The sequence below is a fragment of the Tauraco erythrolophus genome, chromosome 11, assembly GCF_009769465.1.
Source record: "Tauraco erythrolophus isolate bTauEry1 chromosome 11, bTauEry1.pri, whole genome shotgun sequence".
Lineage (NCBI taxonomy): Eukaryota > Metazoa > Chordata > Aves > Musophagiformes > Musophagidae > Tauraco > Tauraco erythrolophus.
Window position 1 is genome coordinate 30058677 of NC_141475.1, and position 20676 is coordinate 30079352.

At 49.7% G+C, this 20676-nt stretch overlaps 1 protein-coding gene across 2 annotated transcripts; it reads left to right on the top strand.

Annotated features, from left to right (window-relative positions):
* Positions 1 to 12373: 12373 nt before the first annotated feature.
* PFN2 (profilin 2) lies at positions 12374 to 19799 on the top strand. 2 transcript variants are annotated; one of them, XM_086618389.1, is made up of 3 exons: positions 12374 to 12515; positions 13976 to 14168; positions 16205 to 19799. In XM_086618389.1, exons 1-3 carry the CDS (start codon positions 12384 to 12386, stop codon positions 16300 to 16302), a joined length of 423 nt encoding a protein of 140 aa, XP_086474515.1. In that variant the 5' UTR covers positions 12374 to 12383; the 3' UTR covers positions 16303 to 19799. The 2 variants fall into 2 exon arrangements, with proteins under 2 accessions (XP_086474515.1, XP_086474514.1); XM_086618388.1 differs by lacking the exon at positions 16205 to 19799 and adding an exon at positions 15891 to 16096.
* Positions 19800 to 20676: the final 877 nt, after the last annotated feature.

Consider the following 20676-nt stretch of genomic DNA (forward strand, 5'->3'; position numbering starts at 1 on the left):
CAGCACTAATGAAATTTTACAGTCTGGATGCAACTGGTGACAACCTCGTAAGAACAAATTCTTAAAAGATACTTAAGCACCAAACTTCCATTGATTCAGATGGAAATTATGACTTTGAATACACTTGATCTGGTCACAAGTAGCAATTGAAATTTTGCCAGGTCAACTATGAAACGCCCTTCTAAAATTACTTTCTTCTTCTGAAAACAGCTTGTGCTGTCTCTCCGTAATCAGATTGCCGTTCGCAAACCCTGTTGTCTACAATACTGCACGTACTCTTCCGTATGCAATACAGTTCCTTAACAGCCCTGTAGCATAGTAGAAATCTTCAGAAATATGAGCTTTTGTCATATGGGCAATACTGCATTCATGTAAAGTTTTCTAGAAAGGTCTTTCATTCTGTGGTACGTGTAGAGTCTCCCAGTCCTGCTGAGAAAAGGTGAAAGACACTGAAGGATCAGACCTTGAGAAGGCAATAGGAGAGAGATGCAACACGTGATCCTCCTCTTTTTCACCGCCGGTGTTCCGAGCACAGCATCCCTTCTGACTTTTTTCCCAAGTACGTATCTCCTGGTTTACTGTATTAAACCAATTAATAAAATAGCAGAGGGGCTGTGAATAGGACCTGATGGCACGATTTGCTACTTCAGTGTCTGGACAATGGATTTGACTGAACCAGTCTGTTGCTGGTAAGAACACAGGCACCCAAGAACAAAACCAAATCTACTGCCAGTTATTTCTGTGCAAGGCAGACATGGTCTTAAATTTCTGATACGCGCTGCGCCGTCTGTGAGACACGAACCTCGCTAAATGAAAAGTATTAAACACTTCCGTTTCAAAGCTGGTTTTTATTTGTTTCTATTTGTTCAATATTTTCAAGGGTAGCACATGGAGAAGAAAATGAAGTGACTGATAACAGATGATTCTGAATTGTTGGCTTTGGTAGCACAAAGTGAAAATGCAAATGCATTACTGAACGAGCAGAGCAAACAGAAGGCTTGGTCACCCCCACCCCATCCTGAAATATAAACAGAAACTTTGTTCAGAAAATGGCATTACCTTTATTCAGCACAGCTTCGTTATTAGTTTAAACATGCAGCATGTTTTCAGCATATCTAACTTACAGCAACTTCTCCCACGAGCCTGAGAGTACACTAAAGGGTGCTAGTGAGAGTGATTACAGAGTACCTACTTAGACCAAGGAGATTCTGCTGCAATATTTTAATTTTCATTGAAATTAAATTTAAATTATAATTTACACCACTCTGCTAATGAAAGGGAAAAAGGGCACTGTAAATGTTGCAGCAGGCATACACATCTTCATTTTTTTCTCCCCTACTTTTAACGTGTGGTTAAATTTAATAGATTTCTAAGTGCAAGTAGATGAAAGCTCCATCTAGTGCCAGGGTCTTGGAAGCTACTGGAAGACTCGCGGTCCAAAAATAGCAGACATGCTCACACAACTATCAAGGAGCAGCAAGCCCAGCATCTCACGGCTGTCACGCACAGACGACGAGAAGTCTGTTGAAATTACTCTGCGTAAGGGCTTAACTTTAAAGCTGCTGCACCTTGGACCAAACAGAGAACGCGGCCCGACCCGGACAGGGACAAAGTGCTCGAAATATGTGCCCGCAGCAGGGAGAGGAGTGCCACTCACGCAGCCACGCGCGTTCCCTGTGCCTCTCTCCTCAGCAGTGCTCCGTGGTCATCGCCGCGACGTTGGCACGACTGGTCCTTTTCAGATCCGGGAGCCGGGGCGCAGGCTGGGAGGGAGGGAAGGTGGCACACTCCTCCCAAAACGCAGTCACCGGGAGCCAGGGCGCTCTGAAGAGAGGTGGAAAATTTGTAACTTCTCAAGAAAAGAAGGGATCTGAATCCTGGGCTTCCCACTTCTTGCCCAGTGCTCTCAAAGGGTTGTGTAGAATGGGCGACGGCACCCGGACCCCTCACAGAACCAGATGCCCCCTTGTTTTACAGGGGGATGCTGGTGCTTGCGAGCCGTTCCCAAAGAGCAGCCTCCAGCTCAAGCTCCCCAGGGCGCCAGGCTGGAGGAGAGCTGCCTCCGGCTGCCCGTGCTGTGAGGCAGGTACCCTGCAAGGCATGGACCCTGTGGGGCACATACTACCCAGCGGGGCACATACTACCCTGTGGGGCACATACTACCCAGCGGGGCACACACATACCCTGCAGGGCACACACATACCCTGCGCTTCCGTGCTCTCCTCACAGCAGCTCCCGGAGCTGGGGACCTCATGCCAGGCTCTGTGCCCACGTGGGGTCTGGCCACCTAAAGATCAGCCAGGAACAAAGCAGTTTCAGGATGACTTCAGGACTGAAACTTTGGATTTAAGCACTTGAATTCCATTTTTTGAGTCTATGCCCCAGCTACACTCCTTTTCTTTCAGCAGAAAATACTTTATGACAGCAGTTGCTGTGCTTGAAGCAGCGTGTCAGATCACCGGTTTAGTTCTGGACAGGAACTTACTGCAGCCATATTTAGCAGTAGTTGCACTGTGGCAAAATGGTGTTCCTGATTAATACTGAAAATACCTGAAGACTAGATTAAGTTTAACCATATTTTAATTATACTTTGAAAACTACCTGAGACATTTATATATTTATATATAAAAATATACCACCTTTCAGAAAAACCACCTTACAACTACCTGGAAATCAATCAGTCGGTATGTTTTCACACACTTCAGAAGATGATTGTACAGATCGGGCTGCTGCTCTGAAAGAAGGATGGAGCACTGGGAAGGGCCATCAGGGAGGGGAGGAGAGGAGGAAGGAGAAGGAGGGGAATTGCAGCAGAGATGGCAGAACTGCTCGATTGACCTTTGCAAACCCAAAGCACTATTTCGCATGCTGTAAGGTGATCGCGGTTATACTACGGTTATAGACTTAACTCTGGTTATAAACTTAACTCCTTTTGTGGTGGTTTTTTCCTGTTACAGCATATAGTTTCTATAATAGCAAAGATAGAAACAAAAAAAATAGTTATTTAAAACCAAGCTTTTTTTCTTATAAAGGTTTTTCTTTTTCTTAGTCTTTAACAATCATTTGACAGGGATGATTATCCTTGCACACGCCTGAATAACAGAAGCTACCACCAAAGTCAGTGCAGTTACGATGCCTTAAGCATGGAGAGGGACGCACAATCTTATTTTTCCCCACAAACTACTCTTAAAAAAAAAAAATCATTGGAACTACGAAAAACATGCAAATAAGCAAGGTTTCTGACAGAAAGGCATTATAAATGGATGAGGCGGAAAAGTGCACAACCCAGCACTGAGCAGAAGTGCCCTTTCATCTGCTGCAGCCTCTGTTTGGCTGATGACCAGCCCCAGGTCCACGCCAACAGCAGGTTTTGAGAAAGAAGTATATCTTGGCCTAAACACTGTCAGTGTTTGTCCTATGTCAGTACAAGAGCTCAATTTCCTTCCAACCAAAGCGTGCGCATTCCAACCCACTCCGCTAACCCGCACCTAAAACCCGGCTACCGAAGGTCCATCAAGGCTGACGCGCTCCCTGCCCAACTCGCAGCCTGACCACCTGCCAGCAGCGTGCCATTCCCTTCTCCACAGACATCTATCTACTAATGAAAACAAACTAAAAGAGGTGTCTATTAAAACAAACACAAAACCAAGTCTCGCTGGTGCTTATGTTTCCTTCCTCTGTTCTTCTGCATTTTTTCACAACGGCAACTGCTGAAACTGCAGCTGCTCGTAGCTCTGTACCCAAAACCGCGCCGTGTGTCACAGCTGCCTGACGCACCCTGTTCTCACCTAAGAACGAGGACAAGGTTTGCACAGCAGAGGAGAGTTATGCTGATCGTACAGTCAAAGCAGTAATGTGTTGGACTTTTTACTACACCGCAGTAATGTACCTTCACTTAAGAAAAGTGGTCCTCATTCTGCATTTTACATTTGAGTTTCAAAGAAAACCGACACAGGAGGAATCCTTTCAGAATCCTTTCACTCTTCTAGATAAACGTACCACACTTGAGTTACAAATCTGTAAAAAACACTGCACCACTTCGGCGTTTACCCTCACCCAGAGGACAGACGAGCTGTGTTAGCTGCCCCTTTCCCACGAGCGTCTCGCCCAGCCCACGCGTGCGCTGGGGACACACAGAAACACGTGTGGCCAAAGCGCAGGTGTGAGCGGCTGCGGGCACTCGTTAGGCGTGAGCTGAGGGCGCAGCGCAAGCTGCACCGCGGGATGGGACGCTGGGGAGAGGACGGGAGAGCACGGAGCCACACAGCAGATGACTGGATTCTTCTTCCCCACAGCAACACCACCATGAGTCCACCCCCAGTTGCTGTAAAGATGGATGATAAACCCCATCACCTGCTTCAAAACAGCACATAATGTGAGACTCGGACTTGCCTCCATTGGCACTTACTACGTTGACAATTTTAAACCAGCAATGCCAGGGGCCCAATCCCTGCACAATCAACACCACGAGCTCCTGCAGCCACCCGCCGGGCCCCGCAGCCGTCCGCGTACCGCGATGCTGGAGCAGACCCGCCCCGCGCCACGGTCCTCTGCAATGTGCCCTCCCGTGACGTCTTCAGCACGTTTCCTCTTCACAATGAACAGCTGTTTGGTCAAGATACAGCATTATTTGTTTCCTTCAGTGAGGTATTTAAAAAGAAGAGAAAACGTTCTAAACAAAAACCACACCATTTTTAGGCTGTTTTCCCCTTTACTCAATTTTACTTTTCCCTGATGCTCCCACTTTCAGATCCTTAGGGTCTCCTTTCATCCATACTGGAGTGGCTGCTCCACAGTTCAGCAGTATCACACTTTTAGACTGAGGACACCTTTTCTAAGCACATAATTCACGCACTTTAAAACTCTTCTTCTTTTGTGATTATGTAGGCAAATTTGAGCAGAATAATTTTCATATACTTTGCTTCTCAAAAACGTGATATTTATTTGATTAGATGTACTCGAGTGAAAAGCACTACAGCTGTGGCTGAAATAATTCTCTGGGTGCTGAAACTAAGTAGTACTTCAATTATCAAACATTAACACAAAAGTATCCTACATATTAAATATACACTTACTGGCCTTTCTTTCGTGAGCTGACAGCAGGCAGCTTGACTGCTACTCATAGCCAGAATCGAGTACTTCGTGGCTGGAGAGAAATCTGGTACAAAATTAAAAAAAGGATTGCAAAAAAGAAGAAAAACGTTTAGCCATTTCTGTTTCATTCAAAAAATAATATATATTTGTAATTTTACAGAGCATTATAAGGCCAGAATTGTATAATTTCTCTGGGAATATATGGGATTTTTATACTTCAGAACTACTATTAAATGCTTTTGCAGACAGTGACTCTTTTGGGTAGAAATGACATACGACAGATAAATTTCTGTAACTGTGATCCAAAAATCCTTTGGACTTTGAACAAATAGCAAGCATTGACAGCAAAATTATTTGTGATCAGCGGATGAAATATCACCCAGACAGACATATTTTCAGATGCTGTGACAGAAAGAAAGCTTAATGAAGGAAATAAGGCAGCAAACAAAACTTCAGAGTTCCCTGGCTAAACCACGCGGCAGGCGGGATGAGCAGCAGAAAGCGGTGCAAAAGCAATCACATAAAGAAGCTGCGAGGTAAAAAACCTGCTCTCGTTTAACCACGCTGCACAAACATCTGTAAAACGCCTGTGCTGAGAGCCCACGCTTGCTCTGCTCCATGCTGCACCCTCCTGCTTTCTCTCCCTCTAACTTTGTGCTTCTCCAACTCCCCTGCCGCATTTCTTAGCTTTCACTTTCCAGATTAACTTCTGTACAACCTTTCACCCACTGAAACAACCAGCTAACAAAGGCATGTAATAAGTCACCCCCGAGCTTGGAGAAAATAAAATAAATAGAAGAGCTTGGATTGAAGATGCTACCACCTTCCCTCCACTGTCTCAAGCTATCTACAAACTTACTGAATTTCACAGTACGTACCCTTGTTTCATAACCGAAAAGACAACAGAGGGCTGCCTATCTGAGTTCTGTTTGCTTTATTTCAAGATCCTGCAATATTTTGTTTTGCTAAGCACACTGAGGAACCTGGCTGATAAATCTGCATACACAGAAAGCTGGGTCATATGGGCCTAATTCTGCACATCTCACTCATATGCACACTCTCACCAAAGACACCATTATAAACCAGAGACTACCTGTCCAAGCAAGAATTTACATATAATATACTTTAATTTCTAGGCTTAAGGTTTATTTTTTGTTGGCCACCAGCCAGATCAAGAACTTACTTTAAAAATCCAAAAGCTGAGCAAAGTTCCGCACTTTCAAACATCTTTTTCAGTGCTTTGGCCAGTCTATAAATCAGATGCACAAAGAACTGTTCTTCCTCAGATTTAGAATCATAGAATCATAGAATCATAGAATGGTTAGGGCTGGAAGGGACCTTCAAAGGTCATCTAGTCCAACCCCCCTGCAAGGAACAGGGATATCTCCAACTAGATCAGGCTGCTCAGGGCCTCATCCAACCGGGCCTTGAACGTCTCCAGGGATGGAGCATCCACCACCTCTCTGGGCAACCTGTTCCAGTGTTCTACAACTCTCATGGTAAAAAATTTTTTCCTAATATCCAACCTGAATCTACCTCCCTCTATTTTAAAACCATTACCCCTTGTCCTATCACAACTGGCCCTCCTGAACAGCCTCTCCCCATCTTTCTTGTAGGCCCCCTTGAGGTACTGGAAGACCGCTATAAGGTCACCCCGGAGCCTCCTCTTCTCCAGGCTGAACAGCCCCAACTCTTTCAGCCTGTCCTCATAGGAAAGGTGCTCCAGCCCTCTTATCATCTTCGTGGCCCTCCTCTGGACCCTCTCCAACTGGTCCATGTCCTTCTTATGTTGGGGACTCCAGAACTGGACGCAATACTCCAAGTGAGGTCTCACAAGGGCAGAGTAGAGGGGGAGAATCACCTCCCTTGACCTGCTGGCCACACTCCTCTTGATGCAGCCCAGGACGCGGTTGGCCTTCTGGGCCGCAAGAGCACATTGCCGGCTCATATTGAGCTTCTCGTCCACCAGTACTCCCAAGTCCTTCTCCTCAGGGCTGCTCACGATCCATTCTCCGCCCAGTCTGTATTTGTGCCTGGGATTGCCACGACCCAGGTGTAGGACCTTGCACTTGGCCTGGTTAAACTTCATGAGGTTGGTACGGGCCCACCTCTCCAGCCTGTCGAGGTCCCTCTGGATGGCATCCCTCCCTTCCAGCGTGTCGACAGCACCACACAGCTTGGTGTCATCAGCGAACTTGCTGAGGGTGCACTCCATGCCACTGTCCACGTCACCGACAAAGATGTTGAAGAGGGCCGGGCCCAACACGGACCCCTGAGGGACGCCACTCGTGACCGGTCTCCACATGGACATCGAGCCGTTGACCACTACTCTCTGAGTACGGCCATTGAGCCAATTCCTTATCCACCGAGTGGTCCATCCATCAAACCCATGCCTCTCTAGTTTAGAGAGAAGAATGTCGTGCGGGAACGACATTTAAGGCATTTCTGGAAGCCCCTTAAATGGAAGCAGTCTCATACCCTTACCATCTGACACACCATACCCCTCAGCTTGCACCTGATTTTAAAAGTTACATTTTAGGTTTGTTATGTTTCAATTTGATGGTTAAATAAAAGATAAGGAAGAGAAATTCTTCTTAACTGCTTACCTAATTGATCCTTAGAAAGACAAAGGTTTTGCTGAGCTCACTATACTGGTAAAACTGTCCCAGGCAAGCCTCCTCTGTGCAGATGAAACTCCCATCCGCATGTGGAGTTAAACCACCTTTCCAAACGACGAAGATACACCAGGAAAGCATGGATGGTTTCAAGAGCTGTTGTACAGGGCTCTCTGCAGCACAACCATAGCTAGGCCAGCACTGGACAGGACCTTCTTCAAGCACAGGAATAGCTACGCAACAAAACTTTGCGTCGGGGCCCGAGTCTAACTACTGTTACGTTTTGCATCACTGTATTTTTTAAAGTTAGCTTCAAGTTTTCGGCTCATTACTTTGCATTTTTACCATTTATTTGTAGCTAACACTCATCCCAGCCCTTGGTGGCTTCCTCGTTCTTCAGCCAAGTCACTGAGGCAGCTGCGGAAGGACCCGCAGAGCCCACGTTCCAGTCACCACCACGAGGTTACGCGACAGCTCCTGCTTTTCATCAGCACAGTGGAGCTGCCAACTCCTGACGCTTGGGAATCTGTTTTACCCTCCGCGCTTCTGAAGCACTTGTGGCAAAGAGAAAGGCTGTCACGGGAAATCCAGTATGGTCTGGAGAGGAGGTCACCAGAGCAGCACCGCGAGGCGACGTCAGCAGCGGCAACGCCGGAGAGGAACGGCGCATGGGGTGTGCTCTGGCTCTGCCAAGTGTGGTTGCCACAAAGACGTCACGCTGCATCCTGCCGGCGGTCACTTCCCCTTCCTGCCTGCACACAAGTGTGGTTACAGTCACCTCCAAACGGGCCAGTTCGGTGAAAACCGAGAAGAACCGGGGAGATCGTAAGAACTTCTACCTCTGGCTGTCCTACCACTTTGAGCACAGCAGCAGCTCTGGTAGTTACAAAGCCTGACAGAAAACTGAGTTATTTTACTGACGAAATATACGCTCTCCTTCAAGTTTTTGGTCAATTTCAACTTTTATGTTACTAATATAAAAGAAGTCAAGTTTCTCACAAAGCTATAAATAGTACACTCTGGCTAAGCACAGTCAGTACTTCCAAATTCTTTCAAATGACTATTTTTCTTAGATGCGATCCAATGTCAATTTTAGACAAAGTTCTGAACCAAAGCAAAAAGACTAATAATTGTTTCAAGCTGCATGAAAAACCCCAAACTGCAGCTGCAGCGTGCGAACACCTTCCAGCAAGAACTACTGTGTAGAACGCAGAAAGAGACTAAAATACAAGAAACCACAATTTTGCAACTATTTAGCATACATGTACAGCTTATGTTCAGACAGCACCGCTTCATGTATCAGCCCAGGTGCTGATGTTAAAATGACCCAATACATCTATCAATCCTAACAATATTCTTATCTACATATAACTCCTTCATTTAACAAATCTCTCAGATTCCATTTAAGACTTGTAACAAAAAAATGAAACAGGAACTTCTCTCTCTTACAGCCTTTAACATCCTCATTTCCTAAATCAAACAGTCTCAAAGGCGCTGTTGGAGTAGTGTCTGTACAAGTGGCGTTATAATGATTGTTTAACATAGAACACGACCAAATAACACACTTAATAGTGAAAATAAAATATTATGATTTTTAGAAAAAGTACTAGTGACTGCTGAATCTGCAGATTATACAAGCTACCTGGTAGTTTCATAACATTAAATAACTGTAACCCAATTTAGACTTCACTTTCTAAATATATTACTGGAGTTACTTCACAACTAACACGACTAAAAGCCGAGCTACCAAGCAGGTGGCAAATCCTCCATGGCTCATCCATCCATTTACGTTCAGGAGATCCCAGACTTTCGTGCAGATATTCCCGATTTAAATGATTAAAAGCAGACAGCTCTCGTCCCTGTATCGCTAACGCAATCTGCTCACCGGAACAGCACTCGCACTACTGACCCATCGGTTTACGCGGCTCTTGAAAACACGCGGCATTCCCTGCAAAGCAGTGCTCACGTCACTGGACCCACTCTGCATTCTTTGGCCTCCGGGTGAGATGTTTGCTTCGTCAAAGAGGCGAAGCACTGAAGCCACCACACGTTGAACCGGCAAGGCTCTGGAATGCTGGGGACCGCTGCGCAGCACGTCGCGCGCCGGTTCGGCAGCTGCTAAAGCAGCAGCGCTCCCCGCCACCCTCGGCCCAGCTCCCGCCGGCAGCCACCGCCGGGTCCCTGTCTCCCATGAAACAGGTTGCGAGGGCTGGGAAACGCACTCGGGGTCCTTGGGCAGAAGGGGTGGACAAATGCGCTGAAGGGGGCACGCGGGACGGTGAGATACCTCCAGGCAAGAGGCGGCGGAGCCGCTGGCTAAAGCCCTGGAAACCCACAGGCCGTTGCACGAGATCGCCTGTACAGCAGCCTGCCGTTCGTGTGAAGCCCACCTCTCGTTAATCAAAGCACAGCAGCACTGGCAAACTGGCAGCTGCGGAATTCCCACAGCCTGCCCTCGGGCTCAGGGTGACAAGATGTCTGTCTATATTTATTAAATCCACTTATTAAACAATTTGGAATCCTTATTGCAGCTTGCAAACCCAACAAAATCTCCAAACCTCATATAGACAATAGGCCAAACCCATTTTGGTTGAACTCTAAAAATAATGAACCCGTCAGCCTCCCGTTCGTTTAAGATGGATGCATTCCATTCCGTGCAAGTAATAGTGTTAAACTGGGACGTCCTACAGGAGAGCACTAAAAAAGATAAGTAGCCCTCATAGGCGACTTCAGGCAGAAGAGAATCTCTTCTCCTTCCCATGGAAGGAATCTGTGGAGAGAGGACGATGAAGGCAACTCAAACTTCACAAAAAGCTTTAGCTATTACAAAAGACAAACTCAAATGTAAAGCCTGTAACTGACTGGTAGATACAAGGACACAAGGACACGTTTGGTATACATGGGTGGCAGGGAAAGGATAAAGCAAAGTTCTGGTGCTGTTCAAATTTAGAGAGGAAAAAGCACTATGAAAATAAAATAGAGAAAATATTTGTGGAATTCAGCTAAAAGATGTAAATAAGATCTTCTGTAAGTATCTAGTAATCTAGGCACTCTCTATTAGTACCTAAGCAACAGTCAATCCTGTCACAACCAAACTGGGTTTTATAAAGGACTACAAACAGCCTGAAGTATGCTGTAGGGACATTAATTATAAATACCTGGCGAATATTCTTCCTGGGAGATACAACCTCAGGAAAAGGCAGATTCAATTATTCTACACTAGGCCTTGGCATGTTCCGGTGTAAGACGTAACTTCTTTAATTCACGCTTCAAAATTAATCACATGGACAGCCACCTCCCATCCCACCTGTCTCCCTTCCCCAGAGAATCACAATAGATACCAAGTAAGGCAAAACCACTCTGCTCAAATGGAACATGACCCCTCACTCCCCAAATTTCAATGTTAAGCACGACCGAGCCATTGCTCTAAAACAGGGCAACATGCCTGTCTTCCCAGCAATGATCCTGCCCAGGGCCAAGTATCAATGCAGTGAAATACTGGTATCAGACCTGGACCTCTTACAAAGGAACATGGAAACTAAATTATTTCAGCAGAAACTCGGTGGAACCTGAAGACTAAAACCTGCAATCACCACTTAACAAACCATGCAGAGATAAAATGCAACAGATGCCAGTGTGCAAGGCAAGGCGCCCACCAGCTCAACACCAGACCAGCTACTGGATGCAGACATCACCTCACTACATGCACGAGACATGGGTTTGGCTCGCCGAGGCAAGCGGGGCACCAGAGCACGGCCAACCACCAGCAGCGTCACCAGCGGCTCTTTCCTGAAGGATGCTCGCAGCTGCTGAGTTAGGCAGAAGAAGACATGGAGCACACAGAAACCAAACCGAAATGCAACCAGCCGAGCTAACACAGCCCTGGGGAGCGGAGCCCCAACAGAGACCTGCAGCCGCGTGCCGGGGCGGCCGCACGGGCCCTCCCGGGCACTTCCAGAAGGCTCCGCTCGCGCAAACCACACCGTGAATGTGCTCGGCCAGCCCCGAAAGTAACGGGCCTGCCCGGCTACGGACGCGCTTCCAGAAGCGGAGAACGGCGCAACTTCTCAGACGTAAGAGCGATGCTCAAATTTCCCCACCGAAAGCCCGATGGGCGAAGGCGGCACCGCAGCCGGTACTCACCCCCGGCCCGGCCGCCCCGGCGCTCGGGGCAGAGCGGGCAAAGGCGGCAGGCGCGGGCGGGCGGCAGCGGGGGAGCGCGCACCGCCCGGCTCCACCGCGCCTCCTCCCCACGCGGGCCCGGGACCGCGCGGGAGCCCTCCGGGCTGGGCCGGGCCGGGCCGCGTGGGACCGGGACCGGGGCCGGGACCGGGGCCGGGACCGGGACCCCGCCGCCGCCCGGCTACTGCACGCCCGCGGCCGGCGGAACGCACCGCGGCCCCGCCGCTCCCCCCTCGGCCGCGCGCGGAGCCGGGCGGCGCGGGGGGCGGCGCCGGGCCGCGCCCCTCCTCCCCTCCGCCCCTCGGCGCCGGCAGCGCGGAGGGCTGGGCTGGGCCGCGCCGCTCGCTGCAGCGCTCGGCTCCGCTCCGCCGTCGAGGAGGGAGAGGCGAGAGAGAGGAGAGGGACGGGACCGCCTCGCCCAGCCCCGCCGCCCGCCGCCCGGCCCGCGCCTCGCCGCCCGCCCCGCTCGCCCCCACCGCCGCCCGCGCGAAGATGGCCGGCTGGCAGAGCTACGTGGACAACCTGATGTGCGATGGCTGCTGCCAGGAGGCCGCCATTGTGGGCTACTGCGACGCCAAGTACGTCTGGGCAGCCACGGCCGGCGGCATCTTCCAGAGCATCACGGTGAGGGCGGCGGCGGACGCGGCGGGGAGGGGAGCGGGGAAGGGCGAGCCCGCCTGCGGCGCCCGCCCGGCCCCGCGGGAGCGCGGCGCGGCCGTTAGCGGCGGGGCGAAGCGGCGGGGGACGGGGGCACCTTGCGGTGCGCCGGGGGAGGGCGGCGGCGGGGCCCGGCGGCGCGGGGAAGCGAAGCCCCCGCCGCCCAGGGGCCGGGCCGGCCGCGCCGCCTTTTTGTCTGCGGCTGCCTGCGGCGCCGCGGGAGAGCGGGCGCTTCCCGCCGGCGGGGGCGGCGGCCGCGGCTGCGGCCCGATGCGGCGCGGCCCGGCCCGGCCCACCCGCGCGGCTGCGGGGCCGCCGGTGCCGCCGCGCGGGGGCCGCGGCAGCCGGCGGGGCGGCGGGAGAGGCCGCGCGGGGCGTGCGCGGCGGGGCTTGCGTAGGGCCGCCCGCGCCCGGGCCTGGCGCTGCGGCGAGGCTTACGTGCGCGGCGTAGGAGGCGTTCGTGAATGCCCACCTCGCTGCTGGCTCCATGTTTTTCAGCGCCAAGATGGCGCACTGCCATTGATTCCTCCCGCCCCTCCCCCGCCCCTGCTCGTCCTTCGCCCCCGCCGCCCCTCTCCCGGCGGCCTCGCTCCCGCCGCCCGCCCGGCGCTGCGGGACCCGCACCGCCGTTACATAAGGGCCGTGCGCGGGGCGGGCGGCGCGGCCTGCCCCGGCCGACCCGGCGGCCAGGGCGGGGCCCGGTGGCGGGCCCGGGGCCGCGCGGGGCCGGGCCGTGGCTGGGGCGGCCGGGCCCGCCGTGACGCTGCACTTTGCGGCCGCCGCGTCGCGTCGCGGCCGGGCCCGCGCCCCCCGCCCCCTCCCGCCGCGCCTCGCCGGGCCGCGCTCCGCGATGAATGGCGGCGCGTCCGCCCCCCGCACGGAGCCAGGCCCGCCGCCACTGCGGCGCGGGCGGTAGCGCGGGCGGGCGCCGTGCCGTGCCGTGCCGCGGGCCCGCTGCTGCAGGGGGCGGCTCGGCCACCGTGTGTCGGGAGCTGCCCCGGGGGCTGAGCCAGTGCCCCGCCGCTGCGGGCGGGGGCGTCTGAGCCGATCGCCCCGGGACCGGTGCCACGGGGCCTCTCGGCTCTGTACTTAGCGCCCGGGCTGGCGCCTTCGGTCACCGGGACACACATCCCGCGCTTAGCCGGCCTCCGTCGCGCAGCGCCTCCATTAAGGAGCAGTCGGATCCAAGGAGTGCTGCGGGCTGGGGCTGCCAGGTGCTCCAAGGCAGCGGTCCCACTGCTTACGGAGGCAGTAAAACCGGGCAACGCCAACAGTGACTAACAAAGTCCTGTATTCCCGAGCACTTCCTGGTGGGAGCAAGGGGAAATGTACTGCCTGGTCCCCTCAGCGCCAGACAGGACGCTTTCTAAATGGAAATTAAGCAATAAAATACTGCCGTGCTAACTCTGGACTTTTTTCTTTGACAGCCGGTAGAAATAGATATGATTGTAGGCAAAGACCGAGAGGGTTTCTTCACCAATGGTCTGACCCTTGGTGCAAAGAAGTGCTCTGTGATCAGAGATAGCCTGTACGTTGATGGTGACTGCACAATGGACATCAGGACGAAGAGTCAAGGTGGTGAGCCGACGTACAATGTTGCTGTAGGCAGAGCTGGCCGAGGTAAGCATCGTTCTCTTCCCTTTCAGATCCCCGAATTAAGAACGTGACCCTAAGCATAGGCTCCACCTATTAAGAAAACCAGACTCCAGTGTTTAATGGTTCATGGCAGGAAGTGATGTCAGGGGGTGGACGGCGGTGCTCTGGCTGACTAACGGGGCTTCTGCCTCCGAGTCAGGCTCGTCCCTCTTCCCCCCCATCATCACAGCTGGGCACGGGGCTGCGAAAGGGTTAACCAGATGCCTGATGAGCAGGAGAGAGCAGGCCAGGGCTCCGAGTGCACGGTAACTCGTGTCTCGGGCTCAGGGAAGGGATCTGTTGGTGCCTGGCAGTGAAGCTGGCTTTGTGCCGCACGCTTCTCAGGGGGAAGTTTATTCTGTGAAGACGTGAACTCCTTGTGTGAGCTCCTCCTACTCGCCTTTTAACAAGTTCTGCACTAACTCTCCTTGCACTTCCTATTGAGCTCTCTGAAGTCTGTCTTCAGGCTAAAAGGCCCGTCCAGTTTGGTATCATTTGGAAACTCGCTTTATGCTCGTATGCCCACTCCTCGTGCTTCTCGTTCACCTTCTGGTAAAACCTATTATGGGGAAGGCACTAGGTTTGGATATAAAAAACGTGCCTCAAAATACTGGCTACGAGTAGTATGCCTTGCGCTCAAAATACCTGGCCTAGCATTTTTTGGCTGGTCGTGGAACAAATTGGTGAGCAACAGATTTCTGCTTATGAGTATAGAGCAAAAAACTAAAACTGGAGCAAAATTTGTCTGCAGGCTAAGGCCTGGTGGCAGCGATACAGGGAGAACGTTTGCAGCGCCGAAGTGAAACAGGCACAAGGTTCTGACTGCTGCAAGCTGTGAAATGCCCACAGGAACTGTCTGTCTCAGGCTTCTTGTGAGGGAATCGCTGTGGAGATGTCCGATCACCTGTAGCTAGGCTGACTGCAGTATTTCCAGTTACAGTATTCCTAGCTTGGAAACAATTCCCGTGCTTGTGGCGGCACAGCGCGCATTGTGTCTGTGTTCCTGCTGCTGACATCTGCTGGCAACCGGCAAGTGGTGTTGAGTGGTCGAGGAGCCTCCGGGTGTTCCTGTTGGAGACAGCTGGGACACTTCACTGCAGTTGTGGGAAGAGAGGGTCAGCGCTGAAATCTGCCCTGACTTTTGTCTTGCGCAAAAAGCATGTTTTAGGGTTGCATTGTTGCGTGAAAAGTCTTAGCCCAAGTCTGACTCCGTGGGGCTTGTTGGTAGTATCAAGGCAGTTACTCTGGTTCTTGCTCCAGTAGTGACTGCTACAGATAAGAATGTAAGAATATTCCCTCTTCTGCTCTTCAGGGTCACAGTCCTTCTACAGAGACTACAACTTTTGTCCCTGATGACACTTCTTTTTTTCCCCTTGTTTTTTCAAGATGCAGCCCGAGTTTCCTGGCTGGGTGATGATGGGTGGTGCTGATGGTGGAGAGGCACTGTGATGCTTTTTTGAGATAGTCGGTGGCGTTTTTCTTAGCAGTGAACTCTTACAACTTACGTATTTATGTAATATCCCCGAGCATAGCTCATGCCTTCTCCCAGCCGTCTACAACTGTATTTTTACAAAACTCCTGTTAAACTAGCTTAATACCCAAATACTAAATCTTGGATTTGAGTGTGTTTGTTGCACTGCCTAAAACTTGCATTATTTCCTTGTCTAACACACTCTTTTTAAAACTTTTTTTTCTTTTCTCTTTCAGTCTTGGTCTTTGTAATGGGCAAAGAAGGGGTCCATGGAGGCGGATTGAATAAGAAGGCATACTCAATGGCAAAATACTTGAGAGACTCTGGGTTCTAGTTGCTAGGCAGACTGTTAAGTACTAGGGGAAGATTGCTATTAAACTTTCCTGGTGGTGAGCTTTAAACCTTACATTCTGGAAACTTTATTAGCAATGCAGGGTGATGGGGTATGAACCTGTGTCTCCTTTGTATCCCTTTGTTGGTGGGGAAAGGTGTTACTTTTTTTTTTTCTTTAATTCTGTTCATTTTTGTTTTGTTTCCTTGTGTACTCCAGCATTGGTTATAGTCATGGGAAAGGAAGGTGTCCATGGAGGGACACTCAACAAGAAAGCATATGAACTGGCTTTATACCTGAGGAGGTCTGACGTCTAAGCAGCCTCTCCCCATCCACCTAGCAACTGTCTTCACCACCACCCAGTTGTGTTCAGTGCTACCAGCCTGTAGATGGTAGTTTGTGTTTTTTATTTACCCATTTCCTAATGTCATAATTCCAGTTACCCTTTGTTCATTTATATGTTAACCACTGTATGTAACCAAGTCCCATATCTGGCACCATCACTGCACCACAAAGATGATATGCATGATACCTTGAAAAACTCTTGGGAGGGGAATATGCCAAGTGTAGGCTTTGCTTCGTCTTAGCAATTAGTGTGATATTGACAACTAAACCGACTTAAATACTAAACAAGGTGCCGATTGTACAATCTAATTTGATCAATGCCTCTTCAGCACTTTGAGCGATTACACAGCTCACGAGTCTTCCTTTCACAGAGCATGGTTGGGAGGAAAAAAGTGCATGCATATCTTTACTTCTGTCCCTCTTTTTTTTTTTGGAATCCACGGTTGTTTGCTTACACCCATTTTTATAGTGCCTGGTTTGTTTAACCGATTTGCCACTCAAGAGCTATTAATGTTCCGTTAGTTTTGTCGTTGCACTTCACTGTGGGCTCAAGTCTTTCATTTTTTTCTTCACGATGTCTGAGGCTTGTACTGCTTAACGAGCGCAATCACAAAACTACAAAAGGGTACAGATGCACTTCCTCCCATGACCTTAAAACCACCATCCTGAACGAACCCCCAGAGACATTCCATCATTGCAATAGCTCAGGCACTTTTTTTTTTTTTGCCAGCTCCTGTTCTGTAGTTGAATTGTAAAGGCTGCCATTATGGACATTAGAGATCCCAACATAACCATCTGGAGTGTGTCTGGTTTCACTTTTTTCATAGGACCAATTTTAATTTGCAGCTTGGGGGTCGTGGTGGTTTTTTTTTTTGTTTGTTTTTGTTTTTTAATAAGAAACTGCAATGTCATTCTGGAAAACTGCCACCTTCAGCTATACTGGGAGCTCTGGCTGCCAGATGAGTCTTTCTGCCAGATCACTTACTGGTAAAGAGTTTTGCTGCTCTGAAGCCACTGTTTGGATGAAGGTCGGTAGTTTGAAAGCTAAACTGTCAAAACGATGCCATTTCAAATTTAAAATCTTTATTTGGCCTGTCACACCCTTGCTGCAGAAATCATGGAGTGAACTGCCTTGTGCACTCGTCATCCGAAATGTCTGTAACCAAACTCTCAGTTCAGGCACGGTACTAACTTGTATGTCCATTTAAAGAGAACTGCAGAACTCTGTATACAAAAGAATAAATGGGAGACGGTATTGGTTGGAATAACTGACTTGGCTGTCTTGTGATGAATTTTTTAATATGTATTCTGTGCCATACTATTGTTTAAAAAAAAAAAATGAACTGTTGCTATTGTGAGATGGATTTTAACTGACTAGGAGGGTTTCTTTCGAATGGCACTACTTTAGGGACATTCTAGTATTTGCTTCTATTGTTGGGCCTTGTGGATAATGTACAGATTTAAACAAATTCTTGTTGCTGATTTGTCCATTTCTTTCCCTGCACTTTGTTACATCTGGGATACAGTCTAACTCATCTGATTTAATATGCATTTCAAAAAATGCCATAACTATTAAAAACACCTTGTTTACAGACAGATGAAATAAATTTATTCCAACCAAACAAAATCAGACTGTTGGTTAATTTTTTTCCCCCCGCAGGAATCCTTCGAGGCCCTCCTTCGTTGCGTGGCTGGCAACACCGATGATACAAGTTTTGTAAGACAGCAGTAGTGTGATAATAGAACTTTAGTCAAAGGCCAGGCAGTCTTTGGGGTAGATCTTTCATTAGGAGATGATTTCTTGCCACTTAACTCGCCATGTACCCGATGCCACGGAGCGGGGGTTCCCCTGCCAGGTGAACACCTCCCCCGCAGTCCCTGGGACAGAAGCCGGGGAGCCCCGTGCCACAGGGCCCGTTCACTGGGGTAAGAACGTGCTCTCTTCGAGTAGGGCCGGGAGGGAGCTGTGGTCTCTCTCAGCCCACAAGAGTTCTGCCTGGCTTTTGGTGCTTCTCCGGCCCACGTACTCTGAAAGCACGGGCCCGGGAACGGGTGCCTTTTCAGCAGCACTGGTGGGATGAGACAGTGAGCAGTGGGAGCTCGGAGGATGGGGAAAGGAGGAAAAGCCCAGCCCACAGGAGGTTAATCTTTAGCGAAGGCTCTGCTGTTCTCTGCCCTGACAACACCAGTTATGTGCTGCATGGGCATTACCATTAAAACAGCTTTGTTCTCCCCGTCTTCCCCCACATCTTCATCTTCACTGTAGTGTTGCACCTGCTCCTCCGCTTGTCACCAGCTCGTACAGAGGATGCAAACTTCTTACTTGCCCCATAAAATTGTCAGCGTGTGAATCCGTGTTTTGCTCTATATCTAAACTTTGCCTAAACCCAATTTAAAACTGCACTCGCATTCTCACTGGAGGATTATGTTTGTTGGGTTGGGGGCTGCACAGCCATTCCCAAAGCTTTTCTGTGATAAGGCCACAGCTGGAATTCACTGCCATGGCATCTCGGAGGATACAGGAATAGCCATTAGCAGTGCACACCCAGTATGTTTCATCTCAGTCCTTATTTAACATTGTTCCTTTCTGATCAATGCCCCTCTCCTGAGCACATGTCCGCAGGGGTTGTCTCTGCACCACCTGTATACTTTTGCTTGGGCAGAATTAGGTGTTGCCCAATTTACTTTTCCAAATGCAGCTGTTGAATTTCCACAGCAGAACAGTGTCTGTGCACCTGATTTGCTGGGGTCTGCCTAAAATACCTTTCTTGAATAACCTGGACTCTCAACAAATTTAACTCCCACTTCCAGATTAATAGACTATTTCAATACAAAGGGTTATTTCCCTATGCTAAAAGTTTGAACACTAAATTGTGACCTAGGTTAGAAATTTGTGTTAGTATTTTTTTCCTTGCAAAAAGTTATTAGAAGAGATGCAGTGAAATGCTTTGTCTCAGACTTTACAAAAGTTCTGTAACTGATATTCTTGGCTGAATTCGAGTCCCACGCAGTACTGGGTACCTGTCATCCTCCTCCTGCCATGAGCAGGATCACACGGCGTGGGTTCACCTGTCCGCCCGTCACACCACTCAGTACAGCTCCAGCCGCTTCAGGGGTCACAGGCGTCAGGAGGCTGCACCACCTCTCAGGATTTTACCACTCGGGATTCAGCAGAAGGATTCGCACGTCGTGGCAGTGAAGGTGCCCGACCTGTACAGTTGTGTGGGGTTTGTGCTCCTGGTTTGCTCCTTTTTCACCCTCTTTCTAGTCCAAGAGCAGCACCTTGGTTTTTAGGAACTTCGCCTGTGTACAGCTGTCTGCAATTCCTGTTGGCTCTTCGACTGCGGTGGAGCTCTCCAGCTGCCACTCGCTGTGGCTTACAGCACCTGCCCTGCTCTTAAAAAGCTGTTTGCTCATCTGCGGTAGCAGCGCTGCATCCTTCCCTCTGTCAGCACTTCCCACCCACAGGGAAGCTCGGCACCCACCCCCCCACCCCCACTGACATCACAACAGAACTTACATCAGTATTTTCAAAAACAGATGAAGAGAAAGGAGTAGGAAAGACGTGCAGTACAAAGCAGAGGCACAAGTGCTTCAAAGGGTAGTTTTGGGTTTGGTTTTTTCAGTGTGTTTGTTTTTTGTTGGTGTTTTGTGTTTTTTTTTTTTTTTTTTTTAAGAGTAGTTCTCAAGTTGTTCAGTCTTTCTTCAAACTCAGGAAGATAATTGACTGAGTTGCTTCATTTTCTGAAGGTTTACTTCTCTCCTCAATTACTTACGCCTCTTAGGCGCACGGCCCACACCGGAACGTGATGAGGGCCGCCTTTACACGCAGAACATCAGGGATTTACGAGCTTTTAATGCTTCTACTCAGCCCATCATCTTCTCTGAAATACACTTATGAAATTAATTGTCAGGGTGCTTATTTTCTGCACCCTCAGAACTCAGACAGTTTTAATTACACCAGCCACTACTAGCTTTTCAGAACGTCTTATAGCAAAGATGTTATTTAGATTTCTGTTAGAATTCAGTAAACATCTAACTATCCCAAACTGCTGACAGTGTTGCATTTTTAGATGTTACCCAATTTTTAATATTAATTTTATTATTTTGCATGTAGGTACCCATTATTACTGTTTGTGCAAACACTGGCCCTGGAACTCTCCCAGCATGGTGCCCTGGTGAGGGGGGGTGAGGAGAGTTGTGTTTTGCTGTTAAGTCTTCTCCATTCCTTGATTACTGACCTGTCAAGAAAAACACTTGTCAGACCCATCACTTCGTTCCAGCTGCTTTTTAACGGAGTCTTCCCACCCCACTACCAACAAACGAAAGCTTACCTTCCCTCTGAG